General features: G+C 38.4%; 1 protein-coding gene across 17 annotated transcripts in view; it reads right to left on the reverse strand.

Moving 5' to 3' along the window:
* Window positions 1-2,499: 2,499 nt before the first annotated feature.
* The window catches only part of EIF4G3 (eukaryotic translation initiation factor 4 gamma 3), a 271,653-nt gene continuing 250,741 nt past the window's right edge, over window positions 2,500-23,411 (reverse strand). For all 17 annotated transcript variants that reach the window (XM_053921191.1, XM_053921193.1, XM_053921192.1 and 14 more), the window contains 5 exons: window positions 21,877-21,975; window positions 11,655-11,801; window positions 7,349-7,433; window positions 5,625-5,771; window positions 2,500-3,452 (listed from right to left, as the gene is read on the reverse strand). In XM_053921191.1, the coding sequence (XP_053777166.1) occupies window positions 3,271-3,452; window positions 5,625-5,771; window positions 7,349-7,433; window positions 11,655-11,801; window positions 21,877-21,975 (660 nt within the window). In that variant the 3' untranslated portion in view covers window positions 2,500-3,270. The remainder of the gene's footprint in view (window positions 3,453-5,624; window positions 5,772-7,348; window positions 7,434-11,654; window positions 11,802-21,876; window positions 21,976-23,411) is intronic.

A 23,411-nucleotide genomic window follows, 5' to 3' on the forward strand; every position in this document is an offset into this window, starting at 1 on the left:
GGTAGCGGCGATAGTTGCACGACTGTGAATATATTAGGAATCACTGAACTGTACAATGTAGAAAGATGAGTTTCCTAGTACATGAACTGTATTTCAGTGCAAAAAAAGCAACGCAAACAAATAGCAATGTAAAATGTACCTCTGCACAATGGGGACTCCAGGAGCGCGTTAAGTGCCAACCGCACGGTCAAATGGAGAAAGTGGATCCCTACACATTTTTTTTTTTAAAAAAAACACTTGAATAATAAAAACACAGAATTAGATCCAAAAACTGAAGACTGTTTTTTTCCTAGCTTGAAATCCTTTTGACTTGAATGGAGTTATTTGAAACAAAAATATGTCAAAAGCCCCAGAACTATAACTTGTTTGGAGAGTGGTTCTAGAACAGATAAAACTGTCTTTGGATTTAATTGTGGCAAATAATCTAGAAGGCATCTTGAAATAGAAAAACAAGACAAAAAACAAATGAGAGATCTGCCAGAGTAACGAGGGGCAGATACTCCTTAGTGGGATACGATGCTGATGCAGTACGTGAGCCTCTAGCTTGCTTTCGTCATGACGAGCTCCCTGAAAACGGAGACCGTGTGTCCACTGTTCCACTCCCTGCACTTAGTACAGAGCAGGCGCTCAGTAAATACTTGATGAATAAACCAAGTTCATGATGCAGCTGCGAACTGGCTTGTTGGTCAATCAAGAATCTCAAGTGAGTTTATTTTAAAAATTGGCATTATGTTCTTTTGCTAGGAAAGGAAAAACTCTCATTTAAATTACTAAATAGCTGTAAGTCAACTAGTTTGAATACAGACATAAAGCAAAGCATCTTAGTTAACGAACCTGTCCCCTAAGTTCAAGTGGGTGAAAGCTTCTATGACAGCCTGAGAGCGGGCAATCATGTCAAGGCTGGCCGTGTCACCTGTTACTTTAAACCTCAAACACCCTGTTTCCTAGTGAGAAGACTGTAAAGGGGGAAGAATTGTGACAAGGTTTTGCAGTTCGGTTGATATGAATAGTTGACATTAGTAGGGAATAATTACGCCACTTTGCTCGTATTTTATCCTTAGGTAACCCTTCTAACGCTCTGTGGATAAAGCAGCAAGATACCCAGAAGTAATTTTGCAGTCTCATCACACCTCATGTTATAGCTGAGATTTCAACCATTATTTCTGTTATTGTGCTATAGGTATTTATATCTGAAGTTTCAATCCTTGGATCTTTTTTCCAAAAACATCATTCTCTTTCCTCTACTCCTTGCACTTCTAAAATACGGATGAATAGGCAATTACTACTACCTGAAACTCCTTTCTGGCCAGATCCCTGCAAATGACAGACACGTATTTCCGAGAGGGAGTCACCACCCTGCTTTTCCCAAACTTCCCATCCTTCATCTCCTGTGAGTGCTGCCAACACTTAAAAACCTCTAGCATTTAGGAGACTCCTGGATTAGAACCCTTTGCACTGAGCTGGTAAAACTCAGTGTATTAGAGAATCAGGTTGCTTCTTCCAAATGAGGAATCCCAGGAAGAGCCTGCAGCCAGACCCCCACCAGCTTTTTAGGCCCCATCTTTTATGACAGATGCTGTCACATGCCTGTCCCAAGACTTTCCGAGCTCGGTCTTTGAGAACAGCTTTCTGAGACTGTGGAATGGGTTCAGCGGGTTCACATGGTGGGAATCCTGTGCTGTGCTCAACTACACTCTGAAGAAAACTCGTTACTGCTACGGAAAATTTTGTTCCTGTGCTTCACAAATCTTGCCAAGTCTCTCAATGTGAATATTTCTTCAGAGATGGAAGCCAGAAGAACTCTTTGGTTATCCAGATACAAAATACGAAGATTGTTTACTTGGGAGCAGCCTGTCTTTCTTCAAAGATACATTTTGTAGAGTCATGGCCTACAAACAACTGAAATGGAAAACCATCGGTAGGGACTACGAGTTCATAAAAAAGAAAGAAAAAAACAAACAAAAAATACAGCATTCCAGTATCTGTAGGAGGAGAGGCCAAAAACCACAGTTGGTTTTATACTCACCAAAATAGCTTGAGTGAAGATGAAGTTGGGGAACAATGTGATTTTGACACATGGTATTTTAGTTTGGTTTTAAACCCCATACCCACTTTATAAAAAGTACAATTCAGCTTTGGTTTCTTTCATTCTAGAAATCTGCATTTCTAGTTGGTGTTGGAAAGAAGCTTCCCTGGACTTCCAGAGGGGCTCTCCCACCCGAGCACAGGTGCCCTCCTTACCCAAAAGCAGCTTGCGTTTCCCAACTGCAGACACACACGCTCGCACTCTCTCTGTCTCCCGCTCCCCCCGCCTTTCCTCCCTCTCCAGCCTCCCAGGAGATTTGGACTAGTCAGCAGACGGCACCGCCCAGAGATGGGCGCACATGCGGTAGCTATCAAAAGGAGAAGTCACTTTACTTTCTTTTAAACTTGCAATGTTTGTCTTTATTTTGTTCTTTATATTTTGAAAGTGAAAAGAAATAGTATTGAGTCAATTTCTTTTTGTTTTTTTTTTAAATATTTGTTCTATGTATTTACAAGCCTTATAGTTGCTCTAAAGATTTCAAAAGTATTAAGAGTACTTTTCCAAGGGTAGCACTTTTTTTTTTTTTTAAACAATTCTTGGAGTTCTCTGGTCCACAGCATTTCCTTCTGTTCCAAGGTTATGTATGTTTTGATTACTATTGTGATTTTTTTTTTTAATTTTCTGAAGCAAGCTGAGAGGCAGGCAGAAAGATTTGATGCCAAAAAAAAAAAAAAATCTTTCTTACCTTGTTCACCCCAAACCTTCTTAAATCTGGACTAACTACTATGCTTTAAAACAAACTTGAGGTGCATCTGAAGGGGAGGGAAATTTATTTCTCTGCTTTTCTATTATACAAGTTGTTTACAGAAACTGCAAATTAAAAAATTACACTGGCATTTGCAGTCCTTAAAATAAATTAAAAGTTCTCAACTTTTTTGCTAAACAGATGTGTTTTTTTAAAGTATGAGTCCTCGTTTAAAAAGAAAAGATTATAACAGAAAATATTTTCTATAAATAATACATGTATTTTGGTTTTAGTGCTCCCGCCCTCAGGTCGAAGTGTACTTATTTCCAGTACCTTTTTCCTCCATGATCACCTTTGTTCTCTTTCCCCTCTCCCACTCGTGCACACGTGGGGGTTTCTGCGAGAATTGGCCTTGCTGCACTGTGATTGGCGAAGACGTGAAACTTTTTAAAAAAATACTTAAATTGTTTCTTTTGTTTCTTTTTGTGTATTTGAAATTTTAGTTATCCTCAGATTCCTCTTCTGCTTCCCGAAGCCATGTAAAGAACGCGGTGACAGACTTCAGGGCCACACCCTTCCCATTCTGCTCTGCAGGGTCCTTGCTGCTTTCCCATTTGTAGAAGGCATCCTCGGAGATCACCTCTTCATCATACAGACAGTCAAAAAACATCCGTAGCAAATCTGTAAGGAAGTGAAAATAAACTATCAGTTTTGGGGGCGCTGTAGTTGTGAAGGAAAGACTGCATTTCCAAGCAATGAGTGAATGCACAGTTAATTCCCCCAGAGAAGAGCATCCAGGACAATGCATTATACTCCCTCTTGATAGTATAAGCAGCCAAACGACTTGTCTAAAGAACAGGAAAGAAGACTTAAGCAGTCTAAGTGATTTCTCATTTCTGTTATTCTGTTCAATTTGAACTATTTTCTCATATTGCTGGGCTGCTCAAAAATTAACTACAAAATAAATATTTTATCCACTTCTTTATTTGAATTCTACAATAAAAACACATTATTTTTTACAAATATTGGCAGGAAAGGGAAGGATACACTTTCCCTCCTTCTAATACTATTTTCAAAAGGAAAAGAGTGATAATTTACATAGAAAACACGGGTAAAAACCACCTCATCTGGATTGTATCCGGTGAGATGACCGGCAGTCTGTTGTTGTTTTCAATGCTCAGGTAATCTGGGCAGTTTCAGTTTTCTGTTTGGTCCTCACAATGGAAACTCAGTTTACATTATTGTTCAAAAAATGGAGAAAGTTAGTAAGGACATAAAACCCAACAGAGTTTTACATATTCTTTGGAAAAAAATTCTTTTCATTATGGGCTCTTAAAATTCATTTCAAGTCAGCTCGCTGATCATTCATATTAATGGAGGGAGGCAGAATAATAAACAATTGCTAATAAATATTAGGTTTACAATGAGTCGTATTAAAATTTTTTTTAGATTTGTAATTTTATTAGTCAAGCCAATAATGAAGTCAGTTCATTCTCTGCACCTGAGCTGGTCAATGGGGAAATGGAAGCAAGTGGCCATGATTATGCTGCGGCTAAGTCTAGAATTAAACATCTCTCCAGGGATTATTGAGGCTGATAAATTATAGGAGATACTTTGACTGGCTGAACACGCAGAATCAATTTTATTCAACTACTTAACCATCTCTTGAAAAGTGAGTGTCCTCATTCTGTAGGAATAAAAAAAGGGAGCCATAATGTTAAACGACCCTTCAAAGGTCTGGAGAGAGAGAACAAAGGCAAATTAACTCTCTTGTTCAGACTTGGACGTCTCCTCAGTTACACCCCGAGGACTATTTGTTTCAATCTTTTCCTTTATTTCCCAGAGCAGCGTTTTTCAACCTTTTCCATCTCACGCACACATAAAAAACTTACTAAAATTCTGTGGCACACCAAAAAATGTATTTTTTGTTGATCTGACAGAAATAAAAAGGTATATTTTTGATTCATTCACATCAGGCTGTTGTCATTTTTTTAAATTTGACACTTTAAGGGAAAAAGGGGGTGGTGCCCCGACTAAACAGTCAGATGGTGTGTGTGTCACCAGTCCTGGCGGAGCACTGGGTGAAAGTCACTGTCCTAGAGGGGCTCGCCGGCTCTAGCAGAGAAGGAAAACGTTGCCAAAGCCACAGCCTAAAGAAGAGCCAAAGAACTGCTTCAGTGCTATCTCTACAACAGACACGTAATTTCCGCTTTCACAAGTTCCAACTGAATTTTCAAAATGTAACACAATTCGGTTAATTTACCAATACCACCAAGGCTTAGGTGTCAGGTTCCTTGTTTGATTAGCCAGCCTTAATCATAACCTTTAACTGAAAACTGGTCTAACACGTCTTACTGTCTTTGTTGGGCGCCTGAGGGTTCTGAAGAGTATCATTCTCCTTCATTATTAAGACCCGTATCAAAAAAAGTGAAAAATTACATAACACATAGGCTCATACTGAGATGCCCTAGACTGGCACTGCCCAACAGGGTGGCTATTTACATTAAATAAAATTTTAAATTTTGTTCCTTAGTCACAACAGCCACCTGACACATGTGGCTCATGGCTGCCACACTGCCCAGTACAGATGCACTTCCAACATCGCCGAAAGTGCTATCAGACAAACCTTTCCTATAGTGAGGATTAAATATCTAATTTAAACCAGTTATCTTACCATTTTCTCACAAAAGTATGTACAAAATTTAGGTTTGTTAAAGTTGTTGGTTTTCTGAGTTTTTGTTACCAGTAATTCTTCTATTATTTCCCGTTCGAACGCATCGAACCACTGCTGAAGTCTCAGCCCGGATACATCTCACCCACTGGCTGGGCGACTGCAGCAAGAGGTAAACTTACTGGCAGGTTGATCAAGTTTTACTATTGATGCTTGTAGTGCGTAAAGTGCTTGCAGTTCCTTCTCCGTGTCTGAGTCTAGGTACTTGAGTAAGATCGGCACTCTCTGCTTGATCACAGCAGTGTCCACTCGGAAGGTGGAAGAGTCGGCTAGGGGTGACAGAGGAACCAAGCGTTACATTTAAGGAAATAACGCGTGGGACCGTTTTCAGTTTCTGAGTCTTTCTGACACACATGACTCTATAAGGAAAGAAGCAGCGGGGGGGTCCAAGGCAAAGATTTTGAAAATCAGGATGTTCGTGAAATTCTTAATGGGACATTCTTTCTGAAATAATAAAAACCCTGGAGGGGGATGTGTTTTGAGTGCTGGGTTCCCTCGAGAGTGGTGGACCTGATTCTTAAGCTTTAATCATGAAGCAGCGGGTACACCGGTTTTATGACATCCCAGACTGGAAATGGAACAGTAAAAAGGAAATTAGAGTGGTAGTTCATGCCCATCTTTTCAGAAGGGTGAAAGAATCAGAAATATTTTATTTATTGTAGGAGGATAAGGACTGACTATAACAAACAACATACCCGATCTAGGCTTCTGGAGGGAAGGCACAATAAAAGGGGGTTGAGGAAGGTATCCCCAGTGCCAAGAAACGTAAGGTTATATTTCCTCTGTAAGTTAGCAGTAGGACACAATCTTGTTTTTAAAAGCAGCTTTTATATATTCCAACTCTGATTTTGAAGTGCCAAAATCTTATGTTTCCACAGATAATGGAAATGATTTTTTAAAAAAATTAACAAAGACTTTCTACTTAGCTTGTTGTTTACCTCATTAAAGAAGTGACATTGAAAGTCTTAAATGACAATTCTGAAGCTATCTTTTGAAATGACAAAGAGAGGCCTGAAATTCTGAAGAACTTGTGAGCTGATAGATTTTTTTTTCCCCTATTTCAGTGATGGAAACATCTACCTGAGGCTAAGAGCATGATTTTGTTAAGTATCATTAAATATTATAGGCAGCTTGGAATATTCAGAGTGTCTACCAATCCTAATCCTATCTATGAAATTTATCACCATTTAATAAAATTGCCTTAAATAAAGTCAACATAAAGTAGGAGAAGCAACTGGTATTTTCTTTCCTCATACATGTATTTATATAAATGGTTTTCGTGTTGAGATTAGTCCTTGATTGGTACTAAGAATATCCAACCCATTCATTATAACTTTTTTTAAAAAGTTCTTTTTCTTTTACTGTTTTATTTATTTTTTTAGGGAGGGTGGAAGGGAAGGAGAAAGAGAGGGAGAGAAACATTGATCGGCTGCCTTTCATGTACCCCAAACTGGGCACCTGACCTGCAACCCAGGCATGTGCCCTGACTGGGAATCAAACTGACAACCTTTCAGGTTGCAGGCCAGGGCTCAATCCACTGAGCCAATCAAGCCAGGGCCATTCATTGTAACTCTTGAAGGGAAGGATAAGGAAGCTTTCAATGATGGAGGTAAATTAGGAAAGTAACATGTAACAGTGAAGACAACCACAGGCATGCAGTAGTTGCTCAGACCTCCCCCTGCCTGAGACAGCCAGGCACTGCAGACAGAAATGGCACGCACTCATTTGCACAGAAATGGAGCTATATAGGGCAAGTTTTAAAGGCAATATAAAATAAGGCCCAAATCATCAGTATTTGACAGTGGGGATTTCAGATGTTAGCTTTCCCTTTAGAAATGTTACTTACCTATTATAATAGCTGCTTTACAAACGGCTGTCATTAAAGCTCTAAGGAATGTAGGTGAACTCATCTGGGCTTCATCTAGATTAGCCTGATATCAAAAGTAAATGGAACAGTTAAAGGTACCTTCACACACTGGAGAAATTATTTCTCCTAAACTAGGTCTTAACTGGCGCTAAGGGCAGATGGAGTCACACTCAACCTTCTTGCAAAAATTGATCTTCTGATTCACTGAAAAATACTTAGGCCACTGTCAGTTATGAGTGAAAATGTTCTAAGTAGCAGTATTTAGTTTTGGGGGATACTATCACTGCCTATCCTTTACTCATTCCATTATACAGTGCTGTGTACTGCATACATTTGAAAGTGGAATGATGTAAACACATTTTTCTTCCTCAATAAATAACCCACATTAAGATGATTTATCCAAATCTATACATTTGAAAGAACTGCACAACCACCACAGTGTATTTTAAAGACCACTTTTCTCAGGTGTTTGAAGCTCTTTTTCAGATGAGCTGACACTGCTTTTCATCCTATTTTAATGTTGAATTAGAGACTGCTCTCCGGCGCTGACGCAGACAAACCTTTCGGGTGGTGGTGACAAAACGGTTACTCTTTTCTAAGGATGGCAGAAAATGCATTTAGAAATACGCTAAGGAAATGAGCCCCAAATTTATCGTTTAGCTTATTTCTCTTAAGATCTTATTCCTCTCAGTATCTTCTTAATACAAAAGATGAGTAGCAAAAGGAAATGACAAACAAAAGAAGACAGTTTCTAGGCAGGTATTTCAAATGCTTTTCAAAGTTTATGTTACTTATGCCTGTGAACAGAATTAATGCTTGCTTCAGCCTTTTTTTTTTTTTTTTAATAGCACAGCATAGTATTTTCCTGAAAGGATCAACCTTAAAATGACTGACCAGGAAAATAATTAAAGATGGCATTATAAACTTCTGTGTTTGAAAGCTAAGAATTACAAAGATATTCAGAGATGATCAATTTAATGTTTATGAATTTTAGAATTGACAAAAATAAACTAGCAGCTTTCTCTTTGTTGAATATCTAACCTTAAGTATCACTTGGGAGGAACTGGTAGTTTCTTGCGAGCAGAATCAAGAGTGTGTACAGGGGAGACGCAAAGGGCTGTGCTCCAGGAAGAGGTTTCATTACTGACCTCTCCCCATGGAACAAAAGCATGTGGTGCCGCTGCTGACAGCCAAGGCTGAGGATGGAGTGGAGCAAAAGCCACACAGAAAAGATTTCAAGATGATTTATGTGTTATACTCAGTTGCCGGTTTATACCTCTTTAAAAAATATTTTATTTAGGCTGAAGCAAGGATGGTCTAGCCCCAGAAACTACATCTTCAAAGTCTGAACAATTATTTTTGAAGAATAGATGAGAGAATAAAAATACAACATTCTGGCTCAACAATACTTTATAAACAATTGAACAGAGCTATTTCAAGCACTGAATTCTCATTTGAAATCCCCATAGGATTAGATTTCAAGCAGAGTCTGAGAAAAAGACACAAATTAGCTAACTATAATTAGATCATAAATACCATTTCCAAACCATTGACTGTTTCTTCTATTTTAAAGAAACAAACTGCATAGTTCTTCTACCAAATAAAGCTGATTATAATTCTAATATTCAACAGCAGAAAAGACCTGAAGAAAAATATCACGAAATTATAGATGAAGCAAAGATGGTAACAAAAATGGGCAAGAACAAGAGGGAAGATGGGTCTGCTAGCTGGGATAGACTAGCACAGTCGGATTTATGCAATAGTGGTATCAGACAGAGCAACAAACATCTATACGTATTGTGACCTCAGCTACTGCTGTTTTTGCTTCCTCGCTTCCTTTAAAAAAGATTTTATTTATTTATTTTTAGAGAGGGGAAAGGAGGGAGAAAGAAAGAGACATCAATGTGCAAGAGAAACACTGATGGGTCACTTCTCTCATGCCCCCAACTGGGAACCTGATCTGCAACCCAGGCATGCGCCCCAACCGAGAATCAAACCAGCAACGTTTTGGTCCACAGGCTGGCACTCAGCCTACTGAGTCACACCAGCTAGGGGCTCGTTCTCTTTTTTAGTCATCTTTATTAGGTATAATTTACATTTAGTAAAATTTACCCTTTGTCCTCTCTTTAAGAGTAATTGTTCATCCAGAATGGGTAGGATAAATAATTTTATAATAAAGCCTAATATGAAGTAAAAATAGCATCATTTTGCAATATATGTGGAAATAAAAATTTTCAAAAAATTTCCCCAAATTGCTCATGATGGCGATCTATGAAAAATCATGAAGAGAATGATGTTACATATGCAAATGCTGACCTGAGCTCTAAAACAAAAAAGCAGCCGTACGAGGCCAATCGCACACCAGCAAGACTGATCCTGATTCTGTGCTAAACTCTACAGCAAACTGTCACGCGGGTGAGCCGAAAGCCTAGGGAAGGAAAGCGACGGCTGTGCTGAGAGGACTGCATGAGTGCACGGGAAACGAGTCTGCCAACCCTTTCCCTCTCTGACTGGCTTAGTATGGGCAGCTCAGAAGGACACAGGCAGAACTCCTCTGGACTTCAGCAAGGCATCTGACAAATTACCGAACGACAGGTAGATAAGGTAAAAAGGAGAACTAGACAGAACGATGTGACATAATAAACGGGTTAAGAGCTGAAAGTGTCCGTGGCGCAGGGGGTGCAGTCTGGTCCCTGAACGTGTGCTGCTTTGTCCTTGGCCCTTCCCCACTTACACTGTGCCCATAACTTGGGCAACAAGGCAAGCAAATTTAATGACCAAGTCAGAATATAAAATGTTGCGAGAGTATAAACTGTTGGTTGTCTCTCGTATACCCCCAGCAAGGGACCTGGCTCGAAACCCAGGCATGTGCCCTGACCAGGATGGAACTGGTGACCTCTCAGTTCACAGGCCAGTGCTCAATCCACTGAGCCACACCAGCAAGGGCTGAGAAATGTTATCCACTTAAAGAAGATGAACATAAACAGAAATAAATGTAAGAACCCCATTTTGGTTCCAAAACAAATGCCCAAGTTCAGGAGGGGAGAGGACAACAAAACTGCAAACCATGACAGAACGGGCACCTCACTACTGAGAGAGCAGCCCAAGTTCAGTGTGACAGGGCTGCCGGGGGCACAAGGTCTGGAACAGAAAACACAACAGCGCCCCCTAACTCTGCTGGACCACGTGTGGTGACCATGCTCAGTTTGCACAAGTCACCGAAGACATCAAGAAAGTAAGAAAGAACCTAGAGAGAGAGACAGGAATATGATAATAGACCCTTACGATTAATTAAAAGATTCCCCACTAGGTGAGATGATAGACTTATCTTGTACAGACAAGGGAAAAAACAGGCACTCCCCCCCAAAAAAAACCCAAACAAACCCCCCCAAAACCACCAAATTATCAGAAGCGTCATTATGTCTGAATGACTAGAAGTGGTTAAAGAAATAATAACCTATTAGAAGGACTACAAAAGATGATTTATAAAGAGGGAGAGGAATAGATTAGCCCTCCACGGCTTTCCTTCAAGTTGGGTTATTATATGATCCCATGGAAAATGTGCACAAATTAAATGCACCTACATAAATAAGAATTACTATGTAAAGAAACACAGTAACATTAAAAACAGACATGATCAACAGACTTCACAACACGAGATAAACGAGTTATAAAATTTTCAAAAGGGAGTGTATTAAGCTAACACCTTTCATAATACCTACATATTACTTATTAACTTTATCAGGGATAGTATTTAAAATGTGAAAACACTTAAAAATGCAAATTTTTGAACGGTAAAATGTAGGGTATATCCTAACTGAAGGAGAGACCCAGGAAAATGGCTCATGTTCTGAGTATTTTTACTTGACTTTACAAACCTAATCTTTTTATTTTTTAAAGATTCTATTTATTTTTAGAGAAAGGAAGAGAGGGAGAGAAACATCAATGTGCAAAAGATAAATTGATAGGTTGCCTCTTGCATGCCCCCACCTAGGGACCTGGCCCACAACTCAGGAATGTGCCCTGGCTGGGAATCGAACCCGCAACCTTTCAGTTTGCAGGCCAGCACTCAATCCACTGAGCCACAGCAGCCAGGGCAAAACTAATCTTATAAAAATAGAAAAACAGACGTGCAGAGTTACAAATATACATACATGTAAGAATAAAAACAAACATTAAAATTAAAAAACACCTATGGAAGTGAAAGGTTAGCTGTGTGAATTAAGGAAATCCCTCAGGAATCTATCTTGCAGAGATATCGCTGAAGATAACGTAGCTGTTATACCTCTACCCAGTCAAAGATCTGTTCATCGTTTGCTTTGTCCTCAATAATGAGTTTCTCAAGTCGATTATATAGCTCTTCAGCAGAGAGTTCTTTCTTTGAAAGTGCTTCAGAGGAACAGGAACTGTCAGACTCTATAAAGTCCAACTTCTGAAACATAAAATGTTAAACACATTAATGTAATTTATTATTAACATATTATCATTCAGAATGGAAAACAAAGGTATGAGCTTTATTTCTGATTTTACATGGGATCAAAATGGTCAGCAGAAGCCATTTCATATTTATAGATCTGAAAGATTCTCACACCACTATCCTGAATATTTCTCCAACTTCTTATACTGTGTATTTCTGATTCTACTTAAAAACAAGCAGATCAACAAAACTCCTAGAATTATTTCTCTGGGTATACTTACCTCCAAACCACTCTGGGTTTCAGTCTTGCTCTTAGCTGTGACACGCTGTAAGGAGGGCAGGAGTACCAGCTAGGATACAATTTACCTCCTTATCTGCAGCCTGTGGTGTATTATCAGCATCACCACACTGCAGCTGTCAGAACTCTTTGGTTTTGGTTTTGTTAAGTCCTTCAAACACTTCCTGACCATTCTGAATGCAAGTGTGAGAAATGATGACATAACTGTTTTACTCTTAGATGAGTAGTTAAAAAAATCAGTAATCAAAATTATTGGTAAGACTTTGTAGTATATGCTTTGCTTTATTAAGCTTTGCCATGCAAAAATCATAAAGATTAAAATAGTAAAGATTATTAACATACATTTTTCTCTAATACTTTCAAAGACTGACATATTCCTATACCCTTCTTGGATTCACAAGAGAAAATATTACATTGAATTCTCCAAAAAAATTTTTTTCATACTACCATTTCAATTATCTTTGCCAAATATGTAGCATTTCTAAATAACATTTTCCTATCAAGTTTCAGAAACGTGATTCAATAGTGCAATTTTTCTTATTCAATGTTGAGAAATATCCACGTCCCCCACACTTCAATATATACTCGAAAGAACAAGGCGATGGCCCTAAGTTCTTTGCAGAACAGGCGATACATTTTTCATAACCTTGACACATTCTCCAAATTCACTCTCACACTCTCAAGTATCAGAACACCTACTTACGCTAGCCCAAACCTAAAGCAGTAAGTTAGTGTCTGAGAGCAATTAACAACAATAAAATCAAGCATGAAGTACTGAGCTTATTAATGAAATATGATATGAACACTTGAAAAAAAAAGCTTTAACACTGTTAAAGGGAGTCAGTGATGAGCTATAGAATCTATTTTCATCCCTGTAGAGAAACAACTCTTGTGTTTTTGTACAAGTTATTTAATTTCTTGACTCTAGAAGGCTGGACTTGGCAACATTTTTTTTTTCATTTTAAAAAATTGATTTGAGAGAGGCATGGGGAGAGAGAGAACGCATGAGAGAGAGAGAGAGAGAGAGAGAGGCACTGATGTGTTGCTTTACTATTTGTGCGTGCATGGGTTGACTCTTGCATGTGCCCTGACCGGAGACGGAACCTGCAACCTTGGCGAACAGGGACAACACTCTAACCAACTGAGCTACCCAGTCAGGGCCTGGGCTTCGAATTTATGGTTTAGTTCACCATTACCTCTTGCAGAATATACTAGGGTTCCTCGGAAAAGGACATTAAATATCTATTTTAGAAGAAAGCTAGAAGTCAGAATATCAAAGTTTTTTGGAACCTCATTTTTCTAATGGCTTTTTAAACATTTTAATTAATTCCAGTAAGATTCACAATTTATTGGGTACTTCTCTGTGCTCACTGTTTTAAAACATTACCTCATTATTCCCCACAAAAATTATATGATGTAGGCATTATTAGCATTTCATAGGTGAGGAATCTGAAGCCTAGAGAGATCAAGTTATTTTCTTTTGGTTTTAATTTTTATTTATTGATTTTAGAGAGTGAGAGGAAGGGAAAGAGGGAAAGAGAAACACCGATTTGTTGTTTCGGGCTGAAGAACTCTGGCAGGGCAGGTCTATCAGTGACGTACGCACTTAGCTTTTTTATCTTAGAATACCTTCATTTCTTTCAGTTTTAAAGGAAATTTTGCCAGATGTCGACTTTTTGGTTTACAGTTTTTAAATTTTAGCATTTAAGTTTATCATCCCGCTGTCTCTGACCTCCATGGTTTGTGATGAGAAACTGGCCGTAATACTTACTGAAGCTTCTCTGGACATGACCAATCACCTCTCTGGCTGCTTTAAGATTTTTCTTTGTATTTTAATGGTTTCATTATAGTATATCTTGGTGTGAATCGCTTAGAGTTTACCCTTCTGGAGCTCAGTGAAGTTCCTCGATGTACAGATTCATATCTTTGATCAAATCTGGGAAGCCTTTGGCCATTTGTTTCCTCAAATATTTTTTCTGCCCCTTTCTCCCTCTCTTCTCTCTCTGGGACTCCATAATGTGTATGTTGGTGTGTTTGATGGTGTCCCATAGGTCCTCAGGCTCTGTTAATATTTCAAAATTCATTTTTCTTTCTGCCCCTCAAACTTACCAATTTCTTCCTTTAAAGCACTTCTGTATATTTAGTGAATTAATTCCCCAATATTTTAAAAATAAATAACTACAGGGACTTTTTTATTTAAAAAAATTAAATGATATTCATAGTTTCAAAGAACAATACCAGAAGCTTCATTAGCAAAACAATTAATAAAAGAACATTATCTTCTGCAACAACTAAGGGTCAATTTTCACAGGAGTAAATTAGTCTAAATCAGTGACTCCTGACTGAACAATTTCAATTGCCCTGTTTTCAAACTCTCCAATTCTTTCTTCTGCATATTCAAAGCTGGTGTTGAACCCGTCTACAGTCCTGCATTGCTTAACGACAGGGATACATTTTAAGCAATGCATTATTGGGCAGTTTCGTAGTGCAAACATAGAGTACCCTTACATAAACCTAGGCTATATGGTAAAGTCAACTGCTCATAGGCTACCAAGGGGTACGTACTACTGTACTGAATCCTGCAGGCAACTGTAACCAGTGGTAGGTATTGGTGTACCTAAGCATCTCTAAACATAGAAAAGGTACAATGCAGCTGACCCTTGGACAAGACAGGTTTGAACTGCATAGGTCCACTTACATGTACTTGCCACGAATGGAGCTGGCAGGACCAGAGGTTGCTCTGGGCGAGCAGTGAATGAATTTGAAGGCCTGTGACATTACTATACGCTATGGTAAACTTCATAAACACCCTACACTCAGACTACTCTAAATTCATAAAAATATTCTTTTCTTTAATAATAAATTAACCTTAGCTTACTGTAACTTCCTTACTTTGTAATTTTTAAAAACTTCTGGACTTTTATAATAATAGCTTAAAACACAACACACTGTACAGCTACACAAAAATATTTTCTTTATACAATACCATTATCCGATAATTGTTTTCTTCTAAAACGTTTCTTGTTAAAAACCTAGAACATGAACATACACATCAGCCCAGGCCTACGCAGCGTGAGGACTGTCAGTGCCACTGTCCCCACCTCCACATCTTCTTCCACTGGAAGGTCTTCAGGGGCAGTAAGGTGCACGGAGCTGTCATCTCCTAGGAGAGCAACGCCTTCTTTTGGAATACCTCTGGGAGGAAACTGAGGGGGTGTCACTCTTTTAAGAAGTACGTCTATGTTGGTTTGCTTGGGTTTTTTTTTCCATCATAGATTTGCTTGTAAGCAGATAATGTACCATGAAAATTCCTCTCTATTAATGAAGTGTTGGGTTCCATTTTATCAAACTTTTTAAGGAGCTTACTGAGGTCTGCAAATGCTTCAGCTAAAGCCTTCATGTCAAATCTTCTTGAGGTTCTTTTCCTTCTGCAGTCTCCTTTTCTCTTGCCTCCTCCTCAGCTATGTGTTCCTGTTCTACTTCCAACAATTCCTCCTTAGTCAATTCCTCAGGAACCACCTCTAGGAGCAACCCGATGCCACCCTCATTCACATCCAGGTTAAAGTTGTTTGTCACCACCTCAATCACAGCCTTGGTGACTTCTGCAACCTTTGCCTTACAATATTATGACTGCTACAGTGCCACTAGGTGACTGGCATTTTCGGCCCCATTATAATCTTATGGGACCACTATCACATATGTGGTCCAGCTTTGACCACAATGGCATTAAGTGGCGCATGACTCTGGTTAATTTTTATTTCAGCTATTATATCTCTCCAGCTCCAGAATTTGCTTGGTTCTTATTTATAATTTTGACTTCTATGTACATATTTCCAAGTTGTTCTTACATCATTTTCCTGATTTCTTCTAGTTCTTTTTCCATGATTTCCTTCAGCAATTTGAGCATATTTAAGACACTTGAAGTCTTTGTCTAGTATGTCTAACACTTAGGCTTCCTCAGGGATGCTTTCTGTCAGTTTCTTTATCCCTGCGAATGAACCATATCCTCCTGTTTCTTTGTATGCTTCGTAATTTTTTATTGAGACCTTGACGTTTTGAACTCCGTAACGTGTTAACCTGGGTATCGTTCTCCCCTCCCCCAGAGACTGCTGATGTTGCAGTCATTTGTTTGTTTGATGACTTTTACACAAGGACTACATTCCTTCTGGTGTGTGGCCCTTGAAATCTCTGATTTATTAATTCCACAATCAGCCAGTGACCTTTCAGAGATTTCAGCGAATGCCTGGATCCAATGAGAAAAAGAGATGGATGTGGGGAACACACAAGTGTGTTATTTCTTTAAATTCTTTGTCAGACACTATCCAGGAAATTGCTTTAGCCTGAGGAGTTAAAATCATGGCCAGGTCCTGCACTAGACCCTCAGTGAACTGACAGGCAGACTAAAAGACACAAAACCAATCTCCGGAGGACAAGTCTTTATTGCTCAACCTGGCTGAAGGAAAGAGGTGCTGCCATCTTCTCAGCTGTCTGCCTCTGGGCTGGGGGCTAGTAGTGTCTACATGTAAAATGCTAAAGCATCAAAATTCACCAGTCTCTTTTTTTTCATCAAGCATTCCATTGCATAATTCCAAAATAGATGATTTTATCAGACCTTGCCAGCTCAATAGCTGTTTTAGTGGAGGAACTTATTCTGGAGCTTTTTACTCCAATTTCCCAATATCCATTCATTGATTTTTGAAAGTGAACCAACATTACATTCCTACTTGGTTATGATATATTTTCCCTTTTATATATTGTTGGAGTTGATTTATGAAAATTTTCTTGAGAAACTTTTCTCTATGTTAACTAGGAATATGGGTTTATAGTCTCTTTTCTTTTTTCCTTCCTTCTTTTGGTATATTTTATTAATTATGCTATTACAGTTGTCCCAATTTTTCCCTCCCTTTTATTCCCCTCCGTTTTTCAGCCCGTGCCCCACCAGCATTCTCCCCACCTCCTTAGTTCATGTCCATGGGTCCTATGTAAGTTCTTTGGGTTTTCCATTTCCTATACTATTCTTAACTCCCCCCTGTCTATTTTGTGCCTACCAATTATACTTATTCCCTGTACCTTTTCCCCATTCTACCTCCTCCCCTTCCCCCATTGATACCCTCCATGTGATCTCCATTTCTGCAATTCTGTTCCTGTTCTAGCTGTTTGCTTAGTTTGTTTTTTGTTTTTTAGCTTCAGTTGTTGATAGTTGTGACTTTGTTGTCATTTTACTGTTCATGGTTTTGATCTTTTTCTCAGATAAGACCCTTTAACATTTCATATAATAAGGGCTTGGTGATGATGAATTCCTTTAACTTTACCTTATCTGGGAAGCACTTTATCTTCCCTTCCATTCTAAATGATACTTTGCTGGATAGAGTAATCTTGGGTGTACGTCCTTGCCTTTCATGACTTGGAATACTTCTTTCCAGCCCCTTCTTGCCTGTAATGTTTCTTCTGAGAAATCAGATGACAGTCTTATAGGAAGTCCTTTGTGAATAACTGTGTCCTTTTCTCTTGCTGCTTTTAAGATTCTCTCCTTATCTTTAATCTTGGGTAATTTAATTATGATGTATCTTGGTGTGTTCCTCCTTAAGTTCAATTTCTTTGGGACTCTCTGAGCCTCCTGGACTTCCTGGAAGTCTATTTCCTTAGCCAGACTGGGGAAGTTCTCCTTCCTTATTTTTTCAACTCCGTTTACAATTTCTTGCTCTTCCTATTCTCTTTCTGGCACCCCTATGATTAGAATGTTGGAAAGTTTAAAGTTGTCCCAGAGGTTCCTAAGCCTCTCCTCATTTTTCTGAATTCTTGTTTCTTTATTCTGTTCTGTTTGAATGTTTATTTCTTCCTTCTGTTCCAAATCGTTGATTTGAGTCCCGGTTTCCTTCCCTTCAATGTTGGTTCCCTGTATATTTTCCTTTGTTTCACTTTGTATAGACTTCACTTCTTCCTCTCTTTTGTGTCCATACTCAATAATTTCTGTGATCATCCTGATCACCAGTGTTTTGAACTCTGCATCTGATAGGTTGGCTATCTCCTGTCGCTTAGTTCTTTTTCCACAGTTTTGATCTGTTCTTTCATTTGGGCCATACTTCTTTGTCTTGGCAGCCTGTTATGTTGTAAGGGGCAGAGCCTTAGGTATTTGCCAGGGTGGGGCAATCCATGTGGCTATGTTGTGGCGCTGTATGTGGGGAAGGGGTCCGAGAGGGAACAACGCCACTTGCTCAGCTTTCGCCCTGCTTTCAGTCACTTCCCCTACTACCCACAAAGAAACTGGGCTCTTCTGGTGCTGTTTCCCAGGTGGGTGGGCTTGTGTACTTACTAGGACCCCATGTGTCTCTTCAATGAACTATCCTGTGAGGCTGGGAGTTTGTCCCACTACTGCACTCCCCAGAGATTTTTACAGTCAGAGATTTTGAGGCTTCAGTTTCCCACTCTGGAACTGTGGATTGTGTTTTGTCTTGCTCCCTAGTTGTTCCTCCTACCTTATCTGCATGCAAATATGGGACCACCCGGTCTGCCAGCTGCTGCCTGGCCAGGCCCAGCCCATCACCTTGCTGTGTATCCTCTCCAGCCCAGCTCTCTGCCTCCACCCCTGGTACTAGTCTGGATGAATGTTTCTTCTTGAGCTCCTTGGTTGCCAGACTGCTATACAGTTCAATTATCTGGCAGTTCTGGTTGTTCTTTGTTTTTAAATTTGTTGTTGTCCTACTTTTGGTTGTGTGAGGAGGAAAAGCGTATCTACCTACATGTCCATCTTGGCTGGAAGTCTGTACTTTTCTCTTATTCTCTAGTTTTGTTATCAAACTAATATTGGCCTCACAGAAGAGTTGGGAAGTATCTCTCCTCTTTTCAGTTTTCTGATAAAATCAGTATAAATTTTTTTGCAGAACTGGTATTATTTCTTCCTTAAATGTCTGGTAGTATTCACCAGTAAAACCATTGGGGCTGGGGTTTTCTTTGTGGGAATATATTTAACTATTTCAATTTCTTTAATAGGTAATATTCAAGTTATTTATTCTTCAGTCAGCTCTAAGAGCTTGTGTCTTTCAAGATATTGTTTGTCTCAACTAAGCTGGTATGTTTATTGGCATAAAGATTATCACAAAGTTCTCTATTCATTATGTATATAACCTGCATAATGTTACTACCTCTCTCATTCTTTTTATTGGTAATTTGTGCCTTCTCTTTTTAATTCTTTTTCCTTATTAGGCAGAGGTTTAGCAATTTCATCTTCCAAAGAATCAGCACTTGACTTAATTGACGTTTCTCTATTCTTTTTGTTTCACTGAGTTCTGCATCTTATTATTGACTGTTTTCTATTTATTTCTCATATTTTTCTCTTTGTAATTTTGTAAGGTTGAAGCTGAGGTCACTGATTTTTGACCTACTTTTATAAATACAGGTGTTCAGTGCTAAAAGTTTCACTATAAGTACTGCTTTAGTTGCATTCCATAAATTTTTATATGTTGTGTTTTCATTTTTGTTCAGTTTAAAATACTTTTTCTATCTTTTACCATTTTTTGATTGATGCATGGGTTAATCAGAAGTGTGTTATTAAGTTGCCAAATGTGTCGCCCTCATTCTTAAAGGTTAGTTTAGTTGGAGAAGCAGTTCTAGATTAACTGACATTTTCTCAACACTTTGAGATTGTTCCACCACCTTCTGACTTTCACTGTTGCTGTAGCGAAGTCTGTTTGTCCTTTGCAGGTAATAAACTTACTTAGTTCCTGTTAGCTATTTTAAAAACTTCTGTGTTTACTATTATGCAGTTCATTAAAATGTAATTACCCTGTATGGTACACACGTGCTTTTTATATAGACTCATATATTTCACTAGTTCTGGAAAAGTGTCAGCCATAGTCTCTCGAATATTTTCTCTTCATGAGTCATTCTATTTTTCCTTCTAGGACTCCACTTGGACTCCACTTAGACACACATTAGACTTTCTCATTCTGTCCCCTAAATCTCATTAACATCTCTTATAATTCTATCTAGTATGTAGTATCTTCTTCTTTTGAAAATTTGCCCAGTTATTTTGACTAGTCTCTTCCTGTTTGCTCATTTTTGTGATTCCCTTTTTAAAAACATGTCATTTTATATTTTGAGTAATAATTCCATTATCTTAGGTCTAAATTTAGCACTTGCTATTTACTCTCATTCATGGTTACGTATTTCATTGTATGTTACATGAACTCTTACGTGTTAACTCATACATTTAGATAACGTTAATTTGTACAGAATAAGGAGACCTAAGCTGAGAATGTTTTTGCAAAGTGGATTTCAGTCTGCTTCTTGGAGCCAGGATAATATTGGACTTGGGACCATTTCGACCTCTTTCAAGATCTCTGGCAGCACTTGTAATGGCATTGGCAGCATGCCCTTCCCATGTGGTTATGGTCCAGAGTTCAGATTTCATCCCCTTACTTAAAAATTTTTTAAAATATTGATTTTAGAGAAAGAGGAAAGGACAAAGAGAGAAACATCAGTTTGTTATTCCACTTATTTATGCATTTAAAGGTTGATTTTTGTATGTGCCCTGATGGGATCAAACCCACAACGTTGGTATACTGGAATGATGCTCTAACCAAATGAGCTACCTGGCCAGGGCTCCCCTCATTCTTTTTGTTCCTTGGAAATTTCTTCTACTCTATTAGCCCAGCAATGCTAGATAAATTATGCTTTATGTAGGTTCTTATTGTTGTCTCAGGAGTGCTCCTAACATATCCAGACTACAACCAATCAAAAGGAAGCTAAAATCCATAGTAACCTAAGGCGATGTCTTTATCCAACACAATATACTTACTTTAAAGCCATTTTCAGATTGCTTTATCATTTCCTTTTTACCTAAGAGTGATTTTTTTTCCTTTTGTTGATTTTGTTGGCTGTCTTAGCTTTAATTTTCTACATGTTTTAAGATTTTAATTTATAGGATCATTTTGAGAGATTTTTTTTTTTCTTTCTCAGTCACTCTTTTTGATCTAATACTTTTATGGCTGCCTCCACCTGACCCTCACAATTCCTAGCACCCAGCTGTATAGACCACCGGGTCTTCTGCCTTGTGAATTTCTAGATTCAGACAGTAGGCAGCCTAGTGAATGTTCTGGCTATAAGACTGTGTCTCCTTCCTTTCACTTATTTATTTATGGTATTTAAGTATATTTTATGCAGTAAGCCTGTCCCCCAATCCTCTAACTTGTAAAAAAAAGACCTCTAGCACCTGTTACCCACAGAAATAACTCTGGTTGTCTCTAACTGCTTTCAAATCTAGAGCTCAGACAACTTGCAGCTTTAGTCCTATTACCACCTGGCTTATGAATTTCATTTCTTGTTCACGGAGATATATAGCTTGTTTTCTTTTTTTAGGTTTTATTTATTTAAATTATATTTTATTATTTATGCTATTATAGTTTTCTGAATTTTTTCCCCTTTGCCCCCCTCTACCTGTCCCCTCCCTCTGGCTTGTCTTGTGTGTGTGTGACTAAGTCTTTTAAATTTTATTATTTTATTTATAGCTAATGAATGCAGAGTTGAAGTGGGCTTAAAGTGACATCCTGACCATGACTCCTATTTTGGTTTAATTTTAATAACTAGAATATCAAGGAAATCATCTTCATTTCTTTTATAATACAGACCTACTATGGTTGACCTTTGAAGAACAGAGAGGTTAGGGGCACCAACCACCTGTGCAATCAAAAGTGTGTACATACATTAAATTGGTCCTTCACATACATATATTCCCAACCATGGTTAAAAATACGTACTATCAAACAGGAAGGGATAAGTCTTGTTCTTACGTACCTGCTCCAAGAGAAAATTATGTACATCTTCCCCTTCTGGCAAAAAGTCCTTCCAGCTGAGGTCAGCCTCCCTCCATAAAGCTCCCACTTTCTTATGGCTCTGAAATAGAAATAAGTCAAAATCCATTTACTTTTACTTTGGCAAGAGAAAAAACAGATTGCTTAACTGTTAAGACTGAAAAATCTGGAAAAAAAAAAACCTTTCCTTGCAGATATGAAGTTAATGTCTTAGGACTCGTAGCATAGAAACTGAGATGTCTGAATGTATGTAAACATAATGGTGAATGGCTGAATGGCTGTTCAAGGGTTAATAATTTCTTTCACTGGATGACTAACCTGGGGATCTGCAAGCTGGGACCTAGAATTTATGAATATAATCACCGAAAAAGAGACCATGCATTGGGCTTACAGATTCAACACTGTCCCTTTTCCTAGAAAGTGCTGTGTGCATCTGCCACGAAAGCTACTCAGCAGGCCTCACTGGCCTTCCCCTTCACAGCACACCACCACTATGCTGCTCACACGAGAAGGGCCAAGAAAAGCTGTTGCTCCTGAATCAGATATGCGAAGTACTTCAAGGGAAAAGAAGCACAGGTCGAACCCAAGAAATAGAGAAGAGCTGTTGTTAGTGGAGGGGCAAGTCTGCTGCTTGAATAAAGTCACAGTGACAAAGGAAAATGTCAGGGTTTGAGGCTGTAGCTGTCATCGATGGAATATGTACTAATTATTTCATAGAGTAACTTGCCCAAGGCATAGCTGGTAACTTGGTAGAGTCAGGATTTAAACTCAGGCTGTCTCACTGCAGAGTTTATGCTCTATGAGAATTTCACTTTAGTTTTTACAGATAAAACTTAACAAGAATTTGAATTTTAAGTAAGGACTAAAGTCAGGTAGGAGAGAAGAGAATTTTGGATCTCCAAATTGAGGTTCAATAAAAATTTTAGTGCTAGCAAGCAAAGAGTACTAATAATAAAGAGATAATCGACTAGAACTAAAGTCCAGGCTATTTAGTATACCTACCTATCTGTGAATAACTGTTACACAAATATAATACAGAAGGAAACAAAATACTGAATTTTTAAAATCAATGCCTATAAAACAATGAAATCTATCATCTCAGTATTTTTGGCTTTGGTTTGAATAAGTCAGAAATCACTCCAGAATTTTCATCCTGCCTTCTGTTTTGTTTTGGCATCTTTGACCCCAGGTGTTACATCACCTTTGGGACTGCACACCCCTTTCCCAAACCAAACCCCTAAGACCTCTAATATAGCACCTGCCACACTCCTTTGAAACTATTGGTTTAGACTTGTCTATTTTCCTCTCCAGTTTATAAATTCTTTTAAGGTTTAGTTATCTTTGTAGACTAAGATCTTAGCTCAGAACTTTGCAGAGAATTATGTAGTATTTATTACACTAAAATAAATTTAACTTTAAGACAGAAATTCACAATCTTGCAGAATCATTTTTACCACCTATTTCTAATTGGATTACCTAGCCCACAATCCAAAAATAATAAAATTAATCATTTTATGA

Source organism: Desmodus rotundus, chromosome 3, assembly GCF_022682495.2.
Source record: "Desmodus rotundus isolate HL8 chromosome 3, HLdesRot8A.1, whole genome shotgun sequence".
NCBI classification, from domain to species: domain Eukaryota; kingdom Metazoa; phylum Chordata; class Mammalia; order Chiroptera; family Phyllostomidae; genus Desmodus; species Desmodus rotundus.